Source organism: Onychomys torridus, chromosome 17 (assembly GCF_903995425.1).
Source record: "Onychomys torridus chromosome 17, mOncTor1.1, whole genome shotgun sequence".
In the NCBI taxonomy this organism is placed as follows: Eukaryota; Metazoa; Chordata; class Mammalia; order Rodentia; family Cricetidae; genus Onychomys; species Onychomys torridus.
In genome coordinates this window covers 11,872,331-11,895,133 of record NC_050459.1, presented here as the reverse complement: position 1 = coordinate 11,895,133, position 22,803 = coordinate 11,872,331, and the positions used below count along the sequence as shown (strand labels likewise).

Here is a 22,803-nt window from a genome sequence, read left to right as displayed (position 1 = left end):
TTGCAGCAGAAGCAGAGGTATAAGAAAAAACTATGGCTTGGGATGTTGGCACACACAGTGCCCTCTTGTGAGAAATCTTCAGTGTAGCAGAGCTTTTTTTTTTTTTTTTTTTTTAAACTTGCATCTAATTTGCACAGTCTAAATCAGTGGTTCTCAGCCTCCCTAACACTGTGACCCTTTGATACAGTTCCTCATGTTGTGGTGACTCCCCACCAACCATAAAATTATTTTCATTGCTGCTTTATAACTGTAATTTTGCTACTGAGTGGTGTCTCAGCTCTGAAGACAATTAGAATACGCGTTCTCCAATGGTTGTAACCCACAGGTTGAGAACCACTGGTCAAAGTAATTTCTCTGGCCAGGGGCCAAAAATAGCTTTAGGCATCTGTGATAAAATGTTTGACTTTAGAGATAAGTTGAAGTCTATTTCTCAAGTTACTGGCTGCTGCTCATAGCTCTCCCTGATACAGCTTTCTTGGTGCTAGTTACAGAGGTTCAGCGAGATGTTGGAGGGGGGACGCGGTGGTGGCTGCACATGCCTTTAATCCTAGCACTCTGGAGGCAGGCAGATCTCTGTGAGTTCCAGGACAGTCAGGTTATCCAGAGAAACCCCATCTTGAAAAACAAACAAATGAGTTGGGTGGAGAATGAGACTCAAACTCAGTCTCCTGTCTCATCTTTGAAAGCTTCCATGGATCATGCTTTGAACAGAGATGACCTGAGGATATTTCACCAGCAGTTCCTAGTGCTGCCCCTAGAAAATTCTGGAGTGTCTGGAATAGCTCATGTAATTACTTTTAAAAACAGTACACTCAATACTTTCAAGGAAAAAGTACAACAGCAACAACAAAAACGAACAATTTTTTTTTTTTTTTTTTGAGACAGGGTTTCTCTGTGTAGCTTTGCGCCTTTCCTGGAACTCACTTTGGAGACCAGGCTGGCCTCAAACTCACAGAGATCCACCTGCCTCTGCCTCCCGAGTGCTGGGATTAAAGGCGTGCACCACCTCCACCCGGCAACAAACAAAATTTAAAACTCACCTCCCTGATACAGCTTGAATACCTTATTGTAACTAAGCTCTGGAAACTTACAGCTATTTACAGAATGGATATTTACAGAATTCTAGGCTCATGTCATTAGGACGCATAAGAGTCATTGAAGGCATGGGCTAGGGTTCCTCCTTCCTCTGCAAAGAGAGAGAAGGCCCACAGTGTATTTGAAACTGGGAGCTGGAGCCCATGCCTGCAGTCCTGTTGTTCTGATGGTTTGGGGGGTGGGGGGAGAGTGTCAAGGTGAAGACCAGCCTGGGCTGCATGGTGAGTCACTGTTTAAGTGTAAAAACGAAAGGACCAGAAATGTTTTCTGTTTTTTTTGTTTTTTGTTTTTTGTGTTTTTTTTTGGGTGGGGGGAAGACAGGGTTTCTCTGTAGCTTTGGAGCCTGTCCTGGACTAGCTCTGTAGACCATGCTGGCCTCGAACTCACAGAGATCCACCTGCCTCTGCCTCCCGAGTGCTGGGATTACAGGCATGGAGTTCTATATGTTAATCTGAAGCAATCATGGTAGTGCTTCCCTGTAATTTCAGCATTTGGAAGCTGAGGCAAGAAGACCAGTCTTTCCTTCTTTCCTTCCTTCCTTCCTTCCTTCCTTCCTTCCTTCCTTCCTTCCTCCCTCCCTTCCTCCCTTCCTCCCTTCCTCCCTTCCTCCCTTCCTCCCTTCCTCCCTTCCTCCCTTCCTCCCTCCCTCCCTCCCTCCCTCCCCTCCCTCCCTCCCTCCCTCCCTTCCTTCCTTCCTTCCTTCCTTCCTTCCTTCCTTCCTTCCTGTTTTTCAAGACAGGGTTTCTCTGTGTAACAGCTCTGGATGTCCTGGAACTCCTTAAACTAGAGAGCCATTTGCCTCTGCCTCCCATGTGCTTGGATTTAAAGGTACCCACCACCATGACTGGCTCCTTGGAAAATCAGTATTTCTTTTTTTTCTTTTTCTTTTTTTAAAGATTTATTTATTTATTATGTATAATGTTCTGTCTGCAAGTATGCCTGCAGGCCAGAAGAGGGCGCCAGATCTCAATACAGATGGTTGTGAACCACCATGTGGTTGCTAGGAGTTGAACTCAGGACCTCTGGAAGAGCTCTGAGCCATCTCTCCAGCCTGGAAGATCAGTATTTCAAAGCAAGTCAACATAGTGATTTCTAGGCCACCTGTGCCACAAGAGACTTTATCTCAAAAAACGAACAATCTGGGTCCTTGAGTATTTTCACTCTTGTGGTCCATGGCTGATCTTTTCTATTGCTTTGCTTTGAATATTGTTTCTATGCTACTTTTCAGTCTGTTTGGGGTTTTATTTCCTACTTGAATAAAATGCCAAGAACCTGGAAAAATCTGACCCAACCAGCTACCTGACCACAGTTAACACGCATGTGCAGGAGTCATGATTTGTTTTTAAACTACAGTCTTTTTAGTGTACTGCTCGTAACAATAAAAGTTGTTTAAAAATGTTCACTGACTCAGCATCAGATCCCCAGGAGAACTGGAGCCATAGATCCTTTCTGGGTAGGCTCTGTTGATGTCTGAGGAACCCTGCATGTGCCTTCAGGACCTTCAGACTTACCTTAGTTAAGGTGAAGAAATAAGAGAGTGATATAAACAGGGATTCCATGAGGTTCACAGTGGATCACAAGCCAGTTAGCAAAAGCTTCCTGCGTAGTGGGATGCACTGTGGCACTCAGCCGGCTGAGCGACACTACGCAGAGGCTGGAAATGAGAAACTCACCTGTGGAAGGTGGGGATGTAAGAGGAAGCCAGGACTGAAGAAGTGAGGACAATTTTCCCAGAGTCAGGGCAGGATCCTGAGACTGATGGACAAAACGCTCTGGCAACATGTCACAGCTAGGGTATGGAGGCAGTAAGTGCAGGAGGAGGAGGAGGAGGAGGAGGAGGAGGAGGAGGAGGAGGAGGAGAGACATGCTCAAATCTGTGACCTCCAGGAGGTACTACTGCAACATCTCAGATCTCAGGCACAGCAAACTGGCAGTGACTGGGGTGAGGCCCGTTGCAAGCTGCTGGTTTGTGAGTATGAGGATGGGCAAAGAGCCAGGTGTGGCTGCAATCAGGAAGCCAGGCAACTGAGGAGGGCACAACAGCTGCCTGGCATGCAGGTGCCTACCCCAACGCACAGTCTCAGTTCCCAAAGGCTTGAGGACTCAAGAGGGGTTCTGTGTTGAGGAGGAGGGAGGCAGGTGGAGCCATGCTTAAACCAGTAGGACAGACCTTCAGAGACCCAGAGAGGAGGCGGCTGGATAAGTTGAAGTGTCTACTTTTGGGCGCCTCCACACCTGAATGTCTGTGTATGTAGAGGCCGGGAAACAGGACAAGGTCCAGCCAGCCAAAGGCTGGCTCAAGGGACCTGCAGGGTAGGGGCTGTGTAGTAATAATGTGAGTTTTAAATGTGGTCTGCCTCTTCACCTAATCCTCGTCATGCTAAATGTGTTGACAGAAGATTGAATCTCTCTCACTCCAAGTTCACGGAGCCCTTTCCACTGTCGTGAAATCATTTGGAAACGGGTTTTCATCTGTCTTGGACTCTAATTGTTTAGGCAAAAAGAAATCTATGCAGTCAATTTTAAACTCTAACGAAGGCTGCAAGGAGCACCCCCAAGAACATGCTGTGGCAGTAGGCTGCAGAGCTCAAGCCCGTAAGCACGCTCTAAAATCTTTTCCTCTTTCCTGCAGCCTATCAGTGAAGTGCTCTCCACTTAATTAAGAAGCAAGTAACCATCTTCAGAGCGTAGTAAGTGACAGTTAGGAGAGAGCTCGCAGGAAAAAAAAAACCCTAATAAAAATAGGGGCGAGAAATTCCCAGAGTCCTTGTCTTCACAAGGTAGCCCATTCACAATGTCAACTATCAGAAATGAGCGGAAAACCTTGAAATTGGCTGCAAGTGACATTTTCCAAACATTGCCTCTTGTATTGCTTCTTCTATGCAATAGATCATTCATGTGGTGGCTTACATGTGTAATCCTAGCACTCAGGAGGTGGAGGCAGGAAGAACAGGAGTTTAATAACATCCAGATGTGTGTGTGCGCATGTGCACACACACATATGTATACACACACACACACAGATTAGATTATCTTTCACTAGAATAGGTTAGTTCTACAAACAAATTGAACAGAAAGGTCAAGGGGTGCTGGGGTCCACAGAGGCTTCCTAGTGAGATCTGAGCTTGCTTTATTATTTTTTTTAATTTAAAAAATCTTTTTTTGTATGTGGAGCTGAGGATCGAACCCAGGGCCTTGGCGCTTGCTAGGCAAGCGCTCAACCACTGAGCTAAATCTCCAACCCTGAGCTTGCTTTACACAGCAGGGCTACATTAGGGAATGGCTTGACCACATGCGTGGTTACCTGGTGTCTGAGATGGTCTGCACTTGGCTGTGCTGGGGGGAGGTCTTTTGCTCCACCCCTTGGCATTCCTTCAGAAGCCGGTTGGCAGAGATGGATTGACGATCCAGGCCCTCGGGAGGCTATCCTGTGCTTTCTGTGTTTTATTGCTGTTCCTGCTCAAGAGTACCCTGGGGAAAAGTGGGGGTAGGATGGGCCCCCCACAAACTGGTTTCTGTTGGCCATTGTCTCTTGTTCTGATTTCATTCCTGTCACTGTAACAGAAGGAAAACTAGGACATAAAAAGTCTACACTAGCTCACATGGGGAAGAAATCAAGGTGGCAGGGGCTTGAAGCAGCTGGTCACACCACATCCCATAGTCAAGAGCAGAGATAAATAAATGCACGTACATCTAGTACTTAGTTTGTGTTTTTTACTCTTGCATAGTTCAGGAGCCAAACTGAGAATGGTATGGCCTCCAGCAGTCTTGGTCACCTTTCCACCCCAATGAACTCATCTGGGGGTCAGAGAACAGAACAGCCATAATATTAAACATAGAGGTTGGACAGTGGTAGCACACGCCTTTAATCCTGGCATTCCAGAGGCAGAGATCTGCCCCGGGTCTCTGTGATTTCAAGGCCACACTGAGAACAGCCAAGCATGGTGAGTCACGCCTTTAATCCCAGGAAGTGATGGCAGAAAGCAGAAAGGTATTTAAGGCACGAGGACCAGGAACTGGTTAAACCTTTAGGCTTTTGAGCAGCAGTTTAGCTGAGATTAATTTGGATGAGAACTCACAGGCTTCCAGTCTGAGGAAACAGGATCAGCTGAGGAACTGGTGAGGTGAGGAAGCTGTGGCTTGTTCTGCTTCTCTGATCTTCCAGCATTCACCCCAATACCTGGCACTGGGTTTGTTTTCATTAATAAGATCTTTTAAGATTTGTGCTACATCATAGGCATGCCAAAAGTCAACCTGATGTGACGATCCTTCCTTGAGACTCTTCCCCAGGGGATTCTGGTTATACCAGAGCTCTTGAAAGAAATACCATCCATGGTACATGTGTGTTCTCAACTTATTATGTCCTCAGATTTTTTCTCTTCCCTTTCTTTTCTTGAGGCAGGGTCTCATGTAATGTAGGCTGGCCTCAAACTTGCAATATAGCCAAGGTTGCTTTTGAATTCCTGCTCCTCCTGCCTCCCACATGCAGAGGTTTATGGATGTGCGCTACCAGTTCTTCAACTCAATTTCTTACCTGCAAACTTTCAAAAATCACAATTATAACTGAGTAAAATAGACAGAAAGGATTTGTTGATGGATTCATTTCCCTTACAGTCTCAGAATTCATGCCCTTTATCCTCTTCTTGCTAGAAATTGTCAGCCAATTGCACCAATCTCATTGGAAGGGATGTCTCCACCCCTCTGACAGTCATCTCCACCATCAAGCTTTGTGGAATCTGGAAGAGGTCAGGTCACTTCCTGTTGGGAGGGCTTTGGGGTAGGTGTGGTCTTTTCTCCAGAGCTGCTGGGTCATGGTTCCTTGGGGGCTGGAGAGTCATGATCAAGGCTTGGTGACTTCGATAACTAGCAATGTGTAGAAAGGGTAGGAGTCAGCTATCAGTATCTCCATTGGGCTGATAAGATCAGCTGACAACTGGCAACAGGGAGAGATTGAGGGACCACATAGGGAACCAAGCAACTGGAAAGAAAGGAGTCAGCACTTGGCAAGAAAAATGAACTCCATCTTCATCCCTTAGGAGAGACCTACACCTTATCTGGGTAACTTGTGTCCTTGGGTAGTGGAGCCTTTCTTTTCTTCCACACAAAGGCCTGGGCACTATGCCACCAGCTCCTAGCCCTGCCTCACTGCAACCAGAATGTGTGGGTCTTTGCAGTTATGTGGCCCAAGTCTGTTTCCCCTGTAACTTAACGATGTGTGAAAACCATTAACTAAATACTGCAGTGTTAACTGCAGGATTATGTTAATCCATGCCATTTGCCATTTCACATACACGTTAAATGCATAGCAATGAGGAATGTCTAGTTCTTTTCATGCATGTGTATGTATGTATGTATGTGTGGGTGTATGTGTGCATGTGTGCATCCCTCTGGCCTTCTTTTTCATCTTCATAGCTATGTCAAGGATATTAAATAAATAATGGAGGAAGAGTATATTTTCTTAATAAAACCGTCTGATCTATATTTTCTGAATTTAAAATAACAAAGAATGTACTCCAAGAAAAGTAAATATTTCTTTTCTCAAAAAATTTAATTGCAGAACTATTTACAGGAGGTGAATATTGGCGACACAGATATCAAATGAAAGAGAAGTTATCATAGAAGAGTTCTAGACAACAATGCTTTTCCATGGTCACCTAAGAGCGGAAAGAAAAAAAGCCACAGAAGAAAGAAAACACAAACAAAACAAGCAGTCTTTTAAAAATGACTTAAAATAATGACAAATCATCAATGAGAAGGAAGAAATCGTGTCGGCGACAAGAAATACATCCAATAGGGTACTGCATGCTGGGAAGTAGAATTTATCAAAAGAACCCCAAAAGCATGAGTGAGAGAATTACATAAAATAGTTCTGGTGAAGGTAACTCTGTACAGATTTGAATATTTGGCACTCTGTCGATCCTCATTGTGGGTATTATTTTGTATGTATATTTATTTATATATATATATATTTATATACTTTTAACCTTTAACTAAATTGCTAGTCTCCTGCTCTGGCATTCCTTGAATCCCTATAGGAGGCATTAAACTCAGTCCTTAGGCCACACCTGGGTATTTTGGCACGTAGTATGGAGGGAGGGCAGAGGGTAGTGACTCTACAGAAGGGTACCTGGCCGGAGGTAACCAGCTTATCATTGGGAATAAGTAGCCCAGTTCTCAGTGCTCATTGGGGGGGGGGGGACCTTCCTGAATGCAGCAAACTAACCAAAAATGGAGGAAGGTGACAATTCTCTGGAGCCCTTTGAAGGTGACCGAGTTTTTGAGATGGCTGGAGTCGGGCGGTAGGTGGAGAACTAGGGAGTAGACAAGTGGCTTCCTAAGGTCCCGTAAGCGACCTTGGCTTCCATCCTTGAATTTGCAGACATGCATCCAAGTCCCCCTATGGAGACCACTGCTCAAAAGATAAACACATGTTCACGAATCCTACCATAACTTCTCTGTGACCCTCTCTCTTGCATGGCACATGGGAAGTCTTGGAGCCCAAGTCTTTCAAATTCAGAATAAGCACCAATGATTAAGAGTCTCCTAAAATCTAAGAAAGTTGGGAGGTAAACCACTGTTACCTGGGTTTGTATGTATACAAAATCCTTTAAAAAGTAGTAGTTTTGTAGGTAACTAATATGTCCTCAAAGAGCCAGCTGTCAGCTGCTGAGACGGAAGCAGGGTAATTTTTTTTTTTTTAACATTGGATCAAAACGCCAGAGTTAGGACAACTCATAACATGGTGGTGTTTTTCGGTGTGGTGAGAATGGAAAGGCTTCTTCTCAGTGTGTGTGTGCTCATCTCTGCAATGGGCAGGGGATGATGGCAAAGTGGGGGCTTGGGGCAGAATCCACACCTCTGCAGTGACTGCTACAGGTCTGGGTCCTTTCTGGTGCTCGTCACATGCACATCCTTCTGTTTCCCATGTTCTGTCATCACATCACTGTATAGATAACATCTGTTCCTTTCATCAGGAGGGAGCTGAGCTGACGAGATGGTGAGAACGTTGCACAATTCTTGGTGGTGGTATTGGTTCTTGTTCGTGGAAGAATATAGAAACAGAAGTCCCTGCCAGCAGGAAAAGAAGTCCCTGGCGCTTATACTTCATTTCTGTGCCCTTCCGCATTCTTGTTTGGCTTCCTGCCTAAGCTGGGCAGGACCCTAAAGCAAATGTCCCTGCCTCTTGTGCCCTGCCTGGCTCTACCAGCCTCCTGCACAGAGTGGGACCACAGCACACATAGTAGGGCCAGAGGATGAATCCCAAGCAACAATACACATTCACCATAAACCTCTAAGCTTAAAGATGCCAGAGGCTGTATGCCATCAATCCTTACATTGTGTCTGTCTGTCTATTAGGGAGGTAGGGACTGTAACACTAACGTCACATGGAAGAGAAAACGGGGCCTGAGTGAAGACAGGTTACTAGCCATTGCATGCATAAATTCTGGCGGCTTGGCTGGGCCTGGGGGCTTCTGGCACCTTCTTGTTGACATCGCAAACTTCCCGGAGCCACTCCATGTAGAGGGCATCTAGCCTGACAGGGAAGTTCAGTGCCTTCAGTTTGCGGCACCTTTCCACTTGCCACAGGAGGCACACGCAGCCCGGGAGGCACACACAGCATGAGGGCACAGGGGTGACGTTAGCTGATGTGGCGTGCTCATGACAGGCAGTAACGGGGATGAGTTAGTGCAAAGTTCATTGCTCACCCATGTAGCGGAGGTCACTGCTAATCAGAGGCCATTCTAGTCTCTGTCTCTTCAGCCTGCGGTTTACTGGATTTAGAACCCCAGGTTTGATCCACACCTACTTGGAAGTATCAACAGCGAGTGGGTAGAAATAAGAAACTTTTCAAAACTTCCAGCAAATATAGTTTGAAAAACTATAAAAATGACAGGGGTAACTATGAAGGGAGTCATATGTTAAATGTGCAGTAAGAACATGAAGATGCCAAGGCTGGAGAAGAAAGTGGCTCGGTGAGGCGAGCACACAAAAGCCCGTGACTTGGGAAAGTGTCCGTGCTTCAAGTCTGCAGCCCAGTATTGCTCCAGACAGCCAGCTTCCTTCGAGCCAGCTACAGGTCCTCAGGGGATTGCTGCTGCTGCTGCCGCCTCACCAACATTTGTGGGAGTTCCTCTGCCAGCAACAGGTTTGGTCCTGCTAACCTGTCAGCCTGAGTCTATCTGAGCCACCACTTGTCAGCTTCTGTCCACGAGGACATCATGGAGCTGTGGTTGGAACCCTGAGCAAGGTGACCGACACTGTGGGAGAAAGCAGCTGAAGCCCGACCTGTGTGCCCTTCAAATGGTGACCGGCTTCCAGGTCTTCAGAGACACTGGAAGGCCAGCTCAAACCTGATTATCCCGTACTCCATCGCTAAGTCCTGTATGCCTCTCTCTTTCTTTCCACCCCATCCCTGCTGCCCAAAGTTTTGGATCAAGGCTGGGTGTGATGGCGCATGTCTATAATCCCAGCACCCAGAAGAAAGAGGCAGGAGAATTGCCAATTTGAGGCTAGCCTGTACTATACACAGTGAGACTCTATCTTTAGGAAAAAAAAAAAAGAAAAGAAAAGAAATGAAAAAAAAAAAAAAAAAAAAAAAAAAAGGTTTGGCCCAAACCAGACAGCTTCTAAGGCAGGGAGTTCTATGGTTGCTCCAGGCACTTGGGCCATGTGTCCATGATATCACTCTATTTCCACAGAAATCTCTTCCTGGAGCCCTGGGGTTGGGCGTGTGTGGTGAACACACAGAGGCAGCAGATTGAAGTTAGGATGGTTAAAAAACAGTGCTTATTCAATATGCTAATCAAAGGCAGAAATCAAGATGGGGTGCACTGGGACAGACACCCAAAGAAACAGGATCCATCATATGTATTGTGTACTTTTGGTGATATTCTAATAACTTGGACAGCTCCGTAAAGGCTGGCTGGAAGATTGCCTCCACTTTGCAGCTTGTTGTTTTGGGTCATTTTCTGAGGCAGTCGGAAATAATTTGTAGTGTTTTTCCCCCTAAGGATTTACTTTCTATTAAATGCGTGAAGTCTTCAGATGTGGTTTGAAGTGAAAAGTGTGGGCATTTCCTTTTCAGTGAGATGATTTCTTGGTATGAAATAAGTTGGCTGCTTTCTACACGGTTCTAGGATGGCGATAAAAATACAGCAACAAGAATCACCACAGGAACAGATAGAGATGTGCAGGAAAGTACGTGGGAGGTCCTCGTGTTGCTCAGACTCGTTCTTCCCCCTGGTCTTGCTCTTCAGCTGTGTCTTCTTTCCCACTGTTCCCTAAAGCTCAGCACAGCAGAGTCCACAGCAGCCTGAGGCTGTGAGAAAGGGATTCTGAAATGACACTCAAGTCTCTCCAGTTGTCGGCGGCATCTCTGGGAACACAGGTGTGCTGTGACAGACAACATGGATGGCACCGTGTTACAGCCATGTCCTTGTACCGGTTTTTCATTAATGTCCTATTTGGGATGAGATGAGAGGACCACAGGAGAACTCCACACCATGACCCTCCTGAGCGCAACTGAAATAAAGGAGCCGGAGGGAACAGCGTGCCCACGTGACCAATGCTGCTGGCCTTTGCTTGGATGAAGCAGTGTAAACATGGCTTATCTTCTTGTCCCACGGCGGCCTGGCACCCGCATGAGAACCGAAGGTATTGCACTTACAAGGGGACTCGAACAGCTAACACTCCATCAGAACTAGCAGCACGTGTTTGTTCGGTCATTAACGAATAATCTTTGGAACCTAGTGAACCAGATAGGGGTACATTTTTTTTTTCCCCACTTCAAAGAGGGGCCACCATGCAACTCAGGGAAGGAAGATTTGTTCAGCTAGGGGAAGTGTAGGCCAAGACTTTGGGTAGCATCAGATGAAAGATGAATATAGGCAACATAAATAAGTCTAATGGATACTTTGTTCAAGTTGGGTCCATAGAATTTTGGGTTTACAACAAACAATGATTGTCTAATGTTACAATTTGTTTCTATGTATGTTGTGTACGTTTGAGGAAGTGATGGGAAGGCTGTCAGAAATCTCACCGGTCTGGGCAGCAGGAACTTTGCTTTTTGCATTTCCTTCAGCCAGGGGGTGTACAGCAGACTTGCTTACCTCTAATTACTTCTAGATAGTTCCTCTAAGGTATGTCACTTTCAAAGTCTGAAGTACCAGTGCTTACAATATTAGCACAGTGGCATGAATACAGGAGGAAGCATCATTTTTGTACTATTCGGGATTTACGTATTTATTTAGGTAGAAAATGCTTTGAACACTCTGGGGAAATAGGGTTCAATGATAGAAGAATATTTTGGGGACTTTTTTTTGCATTTTTTTAAAGGATATACATTCGTATGATTTTTGCTTCCAAATATATTTAAGGCTGTTTGGTAAAATATCTACCAGATACAAGGCTCGATTTATAGGATTTTGCTATTACAGGGAATTCTTAACTACTCGGCTTTAAAAAAAAGTAAAACTTTGAGGCTTGACATGCTGTAACATCAACCGTGTCCCCCCATGCGTAGAGGAATGGAGAGGATGAGGAAGAGGCCGGTGTCGGCTTAGCAATGCCCCAGCTGCAAGGCTGCCTCGCTGGGTACCCACATGCAGTGACCAGCGACGTAGTCAGGCTGCAGAGGGGCCCCTGGGGCCCGTTTAAAGTGCAAGTCACAGGAAGGACACAAATGCTACAGAGATGTCGAAAGCTTTGCTCCTATGGCTAAGTGCATGGTGCTCCTGACGTACTACGAGGGAAGGCCTGGGATGGGGTGGAACCCTGCCTGAACCTCAACAGAACTCTGAGATCAGGGCCACGGGCCGTCGGAGCGCTCGGTGTGGCATCTGGACTTCTGTGCAGAAGTCTGGTAACAACGCCTCTTAACATGTAAATATAATCTACACACAGCCTGCTAGTCACGGCCAACCTTTCTCTTCTGAGCACCCTCAGAGTCACGACTGCTGATAACCGTTCTTAGATCCCACAGCTGGAAATCACCATGCATGACCTTCCCCCCCCCCTCCCCTTTTCATGTATAACACAGGCAAGAAATATATTCTTAACTTCAGCAGTACTGCATAGGACCAAAAGAATTCTGGAAAAATACAAGTATAAACTAGCTTCTTCTTCTTTACCATTTGAACCGATATACTTACCACTCACATTCATATTTCTTATATGCTTTACAATGTCACGACTCTCATCACAAACAAGCAAAGTCCTTTAAAGGTACCCTGGGAAGTCAAGTGATCGCAGTTTGAGAACGCGTGTAACATACACATAAAGTACATGTAGCTTAAGCAGTGAAGTTTAAGAAAATGCTATGTGTAATGGTTTAAGTTACGAAGGGATAAAAATACCATGACTATTTCTTAGTTTTTTTTTTTTTTTTTTACTTTTCCCTCTTTGTATTCTCTGGGCTTCTGCCTGCCCTTTCCATGGGTCCCTCTCTTAGAGGAACATACAGCTGAGCTTTGAATATAAAGATTCTATGCTAGATTTTTTTTTTGGGGGGGGGGGGGGGGGTTGGGTTCAGCCTTGTCATTTCCTTTTGGAGAACCACATGGTGGGGACCTTGGAGAGACCCTCTTCTGTCGTCACAAATGTCAACCAAGGAACCGGGTGCTTCCTGTGGTGGTGGGACCAGTGAGGACAGCAGGGGCTTGGGGCAACTGAGCTGGGGAGATTAACTCAGATGAGAGGGAACAGGTTTGTCTGTCTTTCCTGCCCTTCGAATTGTAGCACCTTCCACTTGGATGTCTAATGCCTCTCGAGAGTGGGGAGATGCACCCGTTTGTAGTGACCTCTAGTTAATCGCACGATTTATAAAAATATAAATAACAAAGTGAAAGCTAGGTTCCATCTCAAGAGGCCACTGGGAGGCCCTCTGCGAACAGGGAGGTAAGTCAGGGCTCACCAAGCCTGTGCCTCAGAGCCGATGTCCTTCAGAGTCCATCTTGCCATGAGCTCAGCAAACTAGGAATCAGAGTGTCCACTGTCTACGGTGCAGAGAACATGGCAAGGGCGAATCCGGTGGAGGGTGAGACAGAAACTACCAGGTAGGCAATAAACTGTACAAGCATTTTGTGTAAAAGAACAAAACCAGGTGTGCGTGGCCACCTCTGGTCCTCAGAGCCGCGTCTGGGCCTCGGGGATGTAGATCTCGATGCTGTCTGCCCTCTCCGTGGCAGAGTTCTGGCGGAAGGAGGCGGCTCTCTTGGCTGCCATGAGCCGACGCCGGGCTTCTTGGCGCTGTCGGTCCGGCAGGTCCAGGGACTTTTCCCTTGTGATGGGGAATTTCCCCTTGGGGGGCTTCTTTGGTATCGGAGGGGGGATCTTCCTTTCTTCCTGAAAAGCATCATAAGTCAGACTAGGTCAGGGAAGGTCATGGAGAGGTCTCGGAGGCAAGTGGGAGATGTCTGGGGAAGGTCGGGGGAACATCAGGAATGAGAGGTGTGTGTGTGTGTGTGTGTGTGGGGTCATGGGAATGTGGAAGGAGGTCAGAGGAGAGATGGGAGGGGTCATGGCAAGGCCAGGAGGATCATGGAGAGTCATGAGAAGGTACAGGGGAGGTCATTAGAGGTCAAGGGGAGAGCTCAGTTAAGTCAGGGGGAGGTCAGGGGCACACCAGAGGTGCTGAGTTCTGGAGCCCTGGTTCATCCAAGTTCTGTTGGATCTCCTGCCCCGACAGGCACTGCTAAATTCACCCCCACTGATGTCCAATGCAGCAGCTTCATCCTATAGCATTCACTTTTTTTTTTTTTTAAATCACCTTTCTAAACCGCTAATTTTTTAGTGGAGACTGAGGAGTTTAAGGCAGTGTCTACGGATGAAAAAATAAGCTGCATCTCAACACAGCCATCCCCCAGCTCTGGCATCCTGCAGTTCCCACTCACCCCCATACTTTCCAAAGCACTGTCCTACCTGAGTGGTAGCAAATGCCTGGAGGGAGTGTGGAAGTGGTCTCCTGATGTTTGTGGGACAGGAAGCATGTTCATGAAAACCCTCTTATGTGGACAGGAGTCCTAGGGAAACCCGAGCTAAATTCCCAAACCACGAGCCTAAACCCACACTGACTTTACTGTAAACGCACGTATAGTTGCATTGTCTACACACATAGTATGTCCCTTAGCTTCGATTCTCAAACAATTCACACCCAAAAGATATACATGCATCTCCAGAGAAGGAATCTGGACAGATCGGAAACATGTGCAATGCAGAAGGCTTATGAACTTGAGTGGAAGGCTTGCACTCTGGGACAGTGTTCCCGAGAGCCAATCTGGACCTTCCCTGGCTATCAGGAGACTCCTTCTGCCTAAGTAGAGCACTGTCACCTGAGTCTCCATGTTTGAGCTGTGTTTGGTACAGGAAGCAGAGGAGCGTGTGCCCATGCCCACAGTGGCCTGATGTTGGAAAAAGTGAAATGCTGCCTTAGTGTCTGAAATTTGTTCTTAAGGTCAGAAGCTATGGCCCACTCCTGACTTCCTGGTGTGCCTCTTAATTTACTTAGAAATGCAACTCTCACATGAAGGACACAGTTGTTCATCTCTCTCCTCCTCTCACTGTAGCAGAGGGGTGTGTGTGGGGGAGATAAGGACCTTGCAAGGCTTGGAACTCTGTCTTCAGAAGTACCTAGAAAGGACACACTTTTCTTTAAGGCGTGGACCTGCCGCTCTGCATTGGGGTGAGTGTCCTGAGCAAGAACACATTTCACAGGAGACTTGGTCCGTGTGGGCTTCTGCTTGCTCCTTGGTCCCACAGGGGCAGCTGCCTTTGTGTGGGCTGGATTGGGAGCACTCCTTTCGTGGGAGCACTGATTTCATGGGGAGCACTGCTTTCGCGGGGAGCACTGCTTCCATCATTCCATTCTTGTGCCATCTTTTCATTTCCTCAGAATCATGGGTAGTCTGGACTTTCTTCTTATGTGATCCCACACCCCTTCTGGTAGGAGGAATTTGTTCACTATCCTTAGGGACATCTATGGCGGTTGGCTTTAAACCCCACTAGCCACCAGCAGTGTCTTTGGGGAAGTCCAAACAGTGAGTAGTGAGTGCCCTCACTGGCTTTCGTTCTAATCACCTAGCTACCCATTCTTGCTCACACGTGGAACAGTACTTCTCCAAACTATAAGTCATCTGTTTTCCTTGTAACTTTGTTTTATTGCATTTCGAGACAGAGTCCCACTATTTATTCTAGGCTGGCCCCAAACTTACAACCTTCCTGCCTCAGCTTCTCAAACGTTGGGGACTCAGGCATATACCACAACATCTAACTGGAACTTAAACATATTTATTTAGCATGTGTATGCATGGGGCAGGGGTTGTACATATGTCACAGTGCATTGTGGAGATCAGGGGACACCTTGTAGGAGTAAGCTCTCTCCTCTCACCAAGTAGATCATGGGGTCAGCCTCGGAGCTTCAAGGGTAGTGGCAAACACCTCTCTCTACCCACTGGGCCATCTCACCAGCCCCTCTAGCTGTAACTCAGTTTAATGGACAATATCTGTCTAGAAAATTCAGACCATGATTACTTCTCTGGGGAGCTCATAAGTAGGTGCATGTACTGCTGACTTAGACCGTCTTCCAGTGCTCTCCCGAGATGATCTCATCACAAAGCAGAGAGCCAATATTCAGATTTAATGCAAATTTTCAGCCTAATTAAGGATGGGGCTCCATAGGAAGATCACACCCTCAGACTGCTTGGAAAGATTTAAATGATGCCTTGTCCTTCACTCCCAACATGAACCAGGGAGGTATATTTGACTAGAAGATTGTCATCTTAGCCAGACCTAAGATCTTACCTGTGGGAGATTGTCTAAATACAATCCAAGCAGAAGTCAGATGAAAATGAGCCAGGATTTATCCCTGGAGGAAGCTAGATTATAGAAGTAGGGATTTTTAGTGGTGCCCCTGAGATGTTTGTGTACTGGAGATAGAGCAAGACACCACTGCTAGTCACATACCCAGGACCCCATCCTGTCTATTTGTATATGTGCCTGCAACACACACACACACACACACACACACACACACACACACACACACACACACACACACACACACACACACACACACACACACACACACGGAATTCGATTTGGTATCAATGACTAAAGGTGGAGAAAGTGGCTAACAGTGCTCAGGACCCACTCACCACACCATGTGACTTCATTACCTTTCTCTCCGGTGATTCTATGATCTTCCAGTCATTGAGCTTCAGCTGGTGCAGTTCATCAAACTTCATGCTGACATCCTCCACAGACAGCTGCAGCATATCCCAATAGCCAGCTAGATCCTGCGATGTCGGCCTTGGCATGGCGCTGGGGTCCTATGGACACACAGGGACATTACAGGGCCTGTTCTTTCTTACTATGTCACTCAAGGAGTCAGACTTGGAGGAACCCCACTCATTTGAGACAAGGCAGGAGACTCTCCACGACCCCATAAAAGTTAACCTTAGCCCAGGTATGTGCCAACTGCTTGAAACCATGCAGCATAACCCTTCAATGTTTCAGCTTGAAAATCCTGGGGGCTAGGATGTAGCTCAGTGGTAGAGGACTACTTGCCAGGTATTTGCAAACTTTCTGGGTAACACCCTTCAAATGGTTTGCAGCTCAGAGACATAGGAGAGCCCCATGAATTACTCAGAAGAGACAGGGCTGCACATGTCTGGTGCTGAGACCACTGGGTTGCAGCCATTTATTTCATGGTATTTATTTTGATGGGTCCTAGCTCTAGTTCTGAGGATCAAGTATGACTTCAAAAGGTAATGTGAATGTAGTTTTCTCCCATGTAGAGCCAAGCCAATCTCTTGAAGGAACAGAAGATTCAAAAACACCCCCCCCACACACACTTAGCCTTCCCAAGGGGTGCCACTCAGCTACCCACAGGCAGCTCCTGGGCTTGTTCTGAGTATAAGATGCACATTATTTCTGCACAATGTATGGTCCAATCGGTTCCTACTCTGACAATCGAGTGCTAATTCTGTGTGTGGTTTCCTTGATTCAGTATGAGGTTGACTCCTACTGTGGCCTCACAAAATCAGACATTTGTTTGAATGTGCTTAAATTATCCAACTTTTATCAGTAGTTTGAGTTGAACATTGTTTGGCTCAAAGCTTCTTTCGCCCAAGTTGATGCTCACGTTGAAATTATACCTGTTTAGGCATCACTGTAGTCTCACAGGTACCCAGGTAACAGCTTACAGCCCCAGGGAGGGTCACAGGGGTGGGGCAGGGAGAGGGGATAGAAGGTGAGCTCACAATGTGTCTGTCCATTCCTCCTAAGTAGGATCCAGAGCTGGGCTTTGCTGTTTGAGCCTGTTCTTACATAGCACCACTAGAGGGCGACTTCTGCCCACACTGAAGCAGCATCTGGCCATGTTAGCTTCCTTCTGAGATACCTGGCATTCTGTCTTTTTTTTTGCTTGAGTGTGTAGAGGGAAGAGGGATAGCAACACTGTAGCTAAATCACGAACTGCCCACACATGCACAACTTCAAGACACCTGGTGGGGTCTGGTTTTCCCTAGGGTTGTTTCTTAGACTTAACAATTGGCAAACTACCTAAAATGTCTACCACCAGCCGACTTCCCAGCAACTGTGAACCACAGCTTGGAGGGCAAATAACATTGCTCCGTCTTTTGCCTGTGTCTCCTGACACCATTCCTCAACAAGGGTTTTAGAGATCCCCAAGAGAAGCCAAAAGCAAAGAAAAGAGCCAGCCAGCCTTTGAACTTGAGAGGCATCAAAGATGGTCAGGGTGGATCATTTCAAGCCTAAATCAGCTGCATCCAATGCAGAAGAGGTGAGCATTTCATAAGCTGAAGGGTAAGCTTTGTCCTGATGCAGCAGGGCCTGTACCAAGAAACCTCAGAGGCTGTCTGGCCACCTGACCACAACTGCACGGCACATAGTGTTCCTTACGATCAAACCGTACGTCTTGCAAAGACAGTATGTAGAGGAAGGTAGTACCACACATAATAGCCAAACATTTTTCTACCCAGCGTCATCTTTCAAGGTCGCAAACCTTCCAGATCATCCTTTAAATGTCAACAAAGCTTCATGCCAAAGATGCCATGTTCTAACTCTACACCTCATGATGAACTTTAATGGGCTAGCTGGAAAATGTTAGAGAACACATTATCCTTAATGATCCCAGATCTGCAGCTCTGAGGGGCTGCACTTGTCTACACAGCAGGACATGTAAGTTCGCTGTCTGCATACATGCTAACAAGCAGGGCACCATCAGAACACTGGCTGCCTCAGCCATGACAAGCCCTGTAGCGGCTTTCACCTTTATGGAAAGTGTTTGGCATTAAGTATCCAGATTGTAAAATTGCCTAGAAAGAACTATGAATATGATTCAGCTGTTTCTCATGGAATTATATGCGTAATTTAGTCAGACAAAACCCAAACATCGTGTGTGCATGCAATAAATGGGTACATGTACATGTTGATATATGAAGATTTGTATGCATGAACATACGTATGTATATAAACACAAATACACACACACACACACACACACACACACACTCACACACACACACACACACACATAGGTTTCTCCTCTCTTTTCCAGGAATACCTAGGATCTATGCCAAATGCATTCATAAATCTAGCTCAAGACACATTAATTTCTGTCCTGCCTATAAGATATGCAAAGACCAAACAACTTCTAAGATCTCTTCTTAATCTCTTCACATGAATATGTGTCTTTGCTCAACACCCTCATAGATAAATGACTTTCTTTACTTGTGACCTTGGCCATCATAGCAATGAATTTCCTACCTCTTCTTTGAGATTTTTCTGGGAGAAGGGCCACTAGTGGAGGTACACCCAGACTCTCCCTCTCACCTGCATGCTCCCCTCAGCCCCAGGCCCAGCCCCAGCTTCCAGCTGGATCCTGGGCCTGAGGTGTGAGTTGCTGGAGCCTGAATGTAGATAACTAGGTGTAGGTGTATGAGTCCCAGATGGGGTGCAGGTCCCTAGGGATGGGATGTTGGTCCTTGGAGATATATCTGTGGGTCTCTGGAGTGGAAGTATGGGTCCTCAGGGCAAGATGTGTGGGTTTCTGAGCCTTGGGTGTGTCTTCAGGGACAGAGTATAAGTCCTCTGAGGTGGAGCGTGGGTCCCTAAGGCTGAGGTATGGCTCATCAGGGATTATTTGTGGGTCTCCAGTGTTGGGAAGTGGGTCCAGGGCTGGGTTATATTCTCTCTCACCTATCTTTCCTGCTTAGAGGCACGTCAACAAAAGAGGAGTGTGGGGGTCTGATTGAAAATACCCCATGGGGTCGGTCATATGTTGGAATACTTGGTCCACAATTGATGGAACTGTTTGGGAAGGATTAGGAAGTGTGGCCTTTTTGGCAGAGGCATGTCACTGGGGGTTGGCTTTGAGGTTTTAAAAGCCCAGGCCATTCCCAGTTAGCTCTCTCTGCCTCTAGCTTGTGGATAAGGATATAGGCTCTCAGGTATTGCTCTAGTGCCCAGCCTGCCTGCCTGCTGCCATGCTCCCCACCCCATGAACACACCCTCTGAAACTGTGAGCCGCTAGTAAATGCTTTCTTCTATACGATGCCTCGGTCATGGTGCCTTGTCATGAAAACTAACAAGGAGTCTGTGAGAATGCATGCTCGCCACATCTCCACACCCACAGGCTGGGATGACCGTGCTACTTACCATATTCTGTTGACAGAGCCAGTAAAACTGCTGGAACTTCTGGGACATGAGCAGCTGAGCACTTCCCACAGCGCTCCTGATCTTTCCTAGAACTGTGAGACACAGGACAGATTAGGACCCAGTCCGTAATGACAAAAGGGAGAATGTGTCTAGCGATCTGGGACCAGCACTGCCACCCATGCTTTTTACCTGGGATTGGAGCTTAGTGTGTGGACCATGTTGAACACATCCATCAGCTGAAGTTTCCATTCCTTCCCAGCTCATGAGAATACACACAGTTTACCAAATGCCAGCTGTGAGGGTGTTATCACTGGGTACCACAGATGGTTTAGCTCACTAAGGTGGTGGGCACTATAAGAGCTTCTTTTTAGGCTCTGAGTTTGTTTAGCTTTGATGCTCAGGTGAGGCCTTGTTGAGGAGCCATAGGCTCCAGAAGACCCAGTGACTAGTAGTACTGAGATGGTCACTCCTCAATTTTGAGAAAATGCACATTGGTTATCTTCCATCTCATTGAGTTTAATTAAATACTCCAGTGAACTGAGGGTACTATCTCATGGCAATGACATGAGCTGTGTCTCAAATACAGAGGAGCTACACAGAGGGAAGCCACACATGAGGTCATGCCACACCTCAGAATCAGCCAAAGGGTCATGAGCCACACAGTAGGTCAGCCTCGCTGGCTTATCAGAACCTTTGTGAGGTTAATGTTACCTGACTAACCATGCCTCCAGCGGGACTCAGCTTTGGGCTACAAAGGGTTCCTGATCCTCAATGGCTTTATGTAGGAAGCTAAATATTAACTTTCAAAATAGTAGAGTATGTTTTTATCCACACAAAGGATTTAACACACGGTGACGGCTTCGAGATTTAGACTGGGAAAATGGAAGGCTTTGTCTAGGAAAACATAAGGGACAGAGAAGCTATGGTTCTTGCCCTTGAACTTCCTCATTGTCCTTCCACTGCTTTCCCGTGAATGCAGCACCGTCCTGAAGACAGTTGCTTTGTGGACCATGCTCACACAGGCCTCAGAGTCGTCCAGGAGCCAATGGGAACCTTTCTTCCTGCTGGACCCTTTTTATCTCTGCCCAGCTTCCCACACCAGCTCCCGCTCATACGCCACCCTCAGAACTCATACAGTGCAGTTCTCTAGACTTCTCTCTCTCTCTCTCTCTCTCTCTCTCTCTCTCTCTCTCTCTCTCTCTCTCTGTCACTACTTAATTATCAGGCTTAGCTGCCATCTGTGAGTTTTTCCTTCAAACTTCCTTGCAGAGCACAGACATCCACCCTATTCCAAGAACTTGAAACAAATCGTTGTGGGTTGGATCCATTCTCCTAGGCTTTTCTGGAAGAGAGTTGTGATTAGCGTCTGTCTGCTGTGTGCCAAGGTTGCGGGTGTGTGTGGTGTGGTGTGGTGTGGTGTGGTGTGGTGTGGTGTGGTGTGGTGTGGTGTGTGTGTGTGCAGTGGTGGGCAGGTGTCCCGGAGTTCTGTCTCTCAGGGAAGCAGAGGCAAAGGACTCATTTCTATGCCTTGGAGAGCTGTGCAGTTCAACTGGCTGTTCGGACTCTTGAGGTTTTATCGAGTAAAGTCAAAAGACCTTCCAGATCAGTGGAAGACCAGCAAGCAGAACCTATGGTAGTCTACAGTGCTCTCTACCACCACAGCCCAACAACCATCCCCAGGGGATGAAATTGAGGGTCAGAGACAGGGACTGAGTTACTGTAGCTTTACTCCTCACAGGCTAGCTCCCCAAAGACCAGTAGCAGTTACAACCAGTCCCAGGGCCAATTATTGGAGGGCCAAGGATGCACTCAGTGGAAAAGTCCGCTGTTAGCATTAAGTGAGGAATGGCTTTGAGTACCAAGAATGCAGAGACAAAAAGAAACATCCTACATGTGCCAAATGCTGGCAGCTGGCATCAAAAACTATGACCTGACCGGCCAGCTTGCTCAGCTGCTTCCACACTCTTCCCTAGCCAGACTTGAGGACAGAGAGAGAGAGTCCTCAGGAGTGTGGAGACTGCTGGGGGAAATGCTGCAGAAACAGTAGGCTGATAAGAGAGGGTGACTCAGAGGCCAGTTGGAGAGCACCATGCAGAAGACATCCTTCGCCTGTTCAAAGCCAGGGTCGACCATTGAATATCATGTGCTCTTGAAAGTGATTAAACACTTATTTGGATGTGTTTTCTCCCTCCCTCCCTTCTTTCCTCTCCCTCCCTTCCTTCCTTCTTTGCCCCCTTCCTCCTCCTCTTCCTTCTTGTACATTTTTATTCTCTAAAAATTGATCATGGAAAATCCCACATTTGTGGCAGGTTGGGAAGAGGAGTCTAAGCACCTCTGTATCTCTTACAGCAAACAGCCGAGGCTATGAGTGACTCATTAGCCATCTGAAAGCGTGTTTTAACCCACACTTGACTTTCACCATGTCGAACGGCACACATCCTCACTTCTCAGCATGTATTGATTGCCTGATATGGTCTAATTCTAGATTGCTTTTAGGCTGTTCAAGAAGGTAAACCCCAGAACATTTAATCAGTGGGTGAATGAAACCACACTGGTTTCCTTTCAGCCTCAAGAGAATGGGAGGTTACAGGTCTTGAAATGTGGATCTCCATCAGATTGATGGAAAGGAAGGAGCAGGGAGAAGGGCTGGGATATGGAGGCCCCTGGAGATGGTTCAGGTCCAACATCCCTTTTTAGAAATGCTTGGGGAAGGAGAGTGGCGAACTGCAGATTATTTTCGGTTTGGGGATGTTTGCTTATATATAATGAGACATTGAGGGATGGGACCCAAGTTCCACTACCAGATTCACTTAAGTTTCTTTATGCCTTCTCCGCATGGCTGGCAGGTGCTTCCTACACCATATTAGCATTCACGTTTTGCCTGTGGCCTGTCCCGTGAGGTCAGGTGTAGAATCTCCCACTTGTCAGACCATGCCACTGCTCAAGGTGTTTTGAATCTGGGATTTTCAGATTTGGGTTCAGGCCCATGGTATAGATGTAGGGGGGATGTAGGGATAGGGAGGTACATATGGG

At 46.7% G+C, this 22,803-nt stretch overlaps 1 protein-coding gene across 5 annotated transcripts in view; it reads right to left on the bottom strand.

The window, feature by feature from the left end:
• Positions 1–12,215: 12,215 nt before the first annotated feature.
• Dlgap2 (DLG associated protein 2) overlaps positions 12,216–22,803 on the bottom strand; it is a 724,943-nt gene continuing 714,355 nt past the window's right edge. For 3 of the 5 annotated variants that reach the window (XM_036166329.1, XM_036166328.1, XM_036166327.1), the window contains 3 exons: positions 19,771–19,862; positions 16,266–16,418; positions 12,466–13,437 (listed from right to left, as the gene is read on the bottom strand). In XM_036166329.1, the coding sequence (XP_036022222.1) occupies positions 13,219–13,437; positions 16,266–16,418; positions 19,771–19,862 (464 nt within the window). In that variant the 3' untranslated portion in view covers positions 12,466–13,218. Of the gene's footprint in view, positions 13,438–16,265; positions 16,419–19,770; positions 19,863–22,803 lie in introns of all 5 variants that reach the window. The other 2 variants (XM_036166326.1, XM_036166325.1) reach the window with 1 other exon arrangement.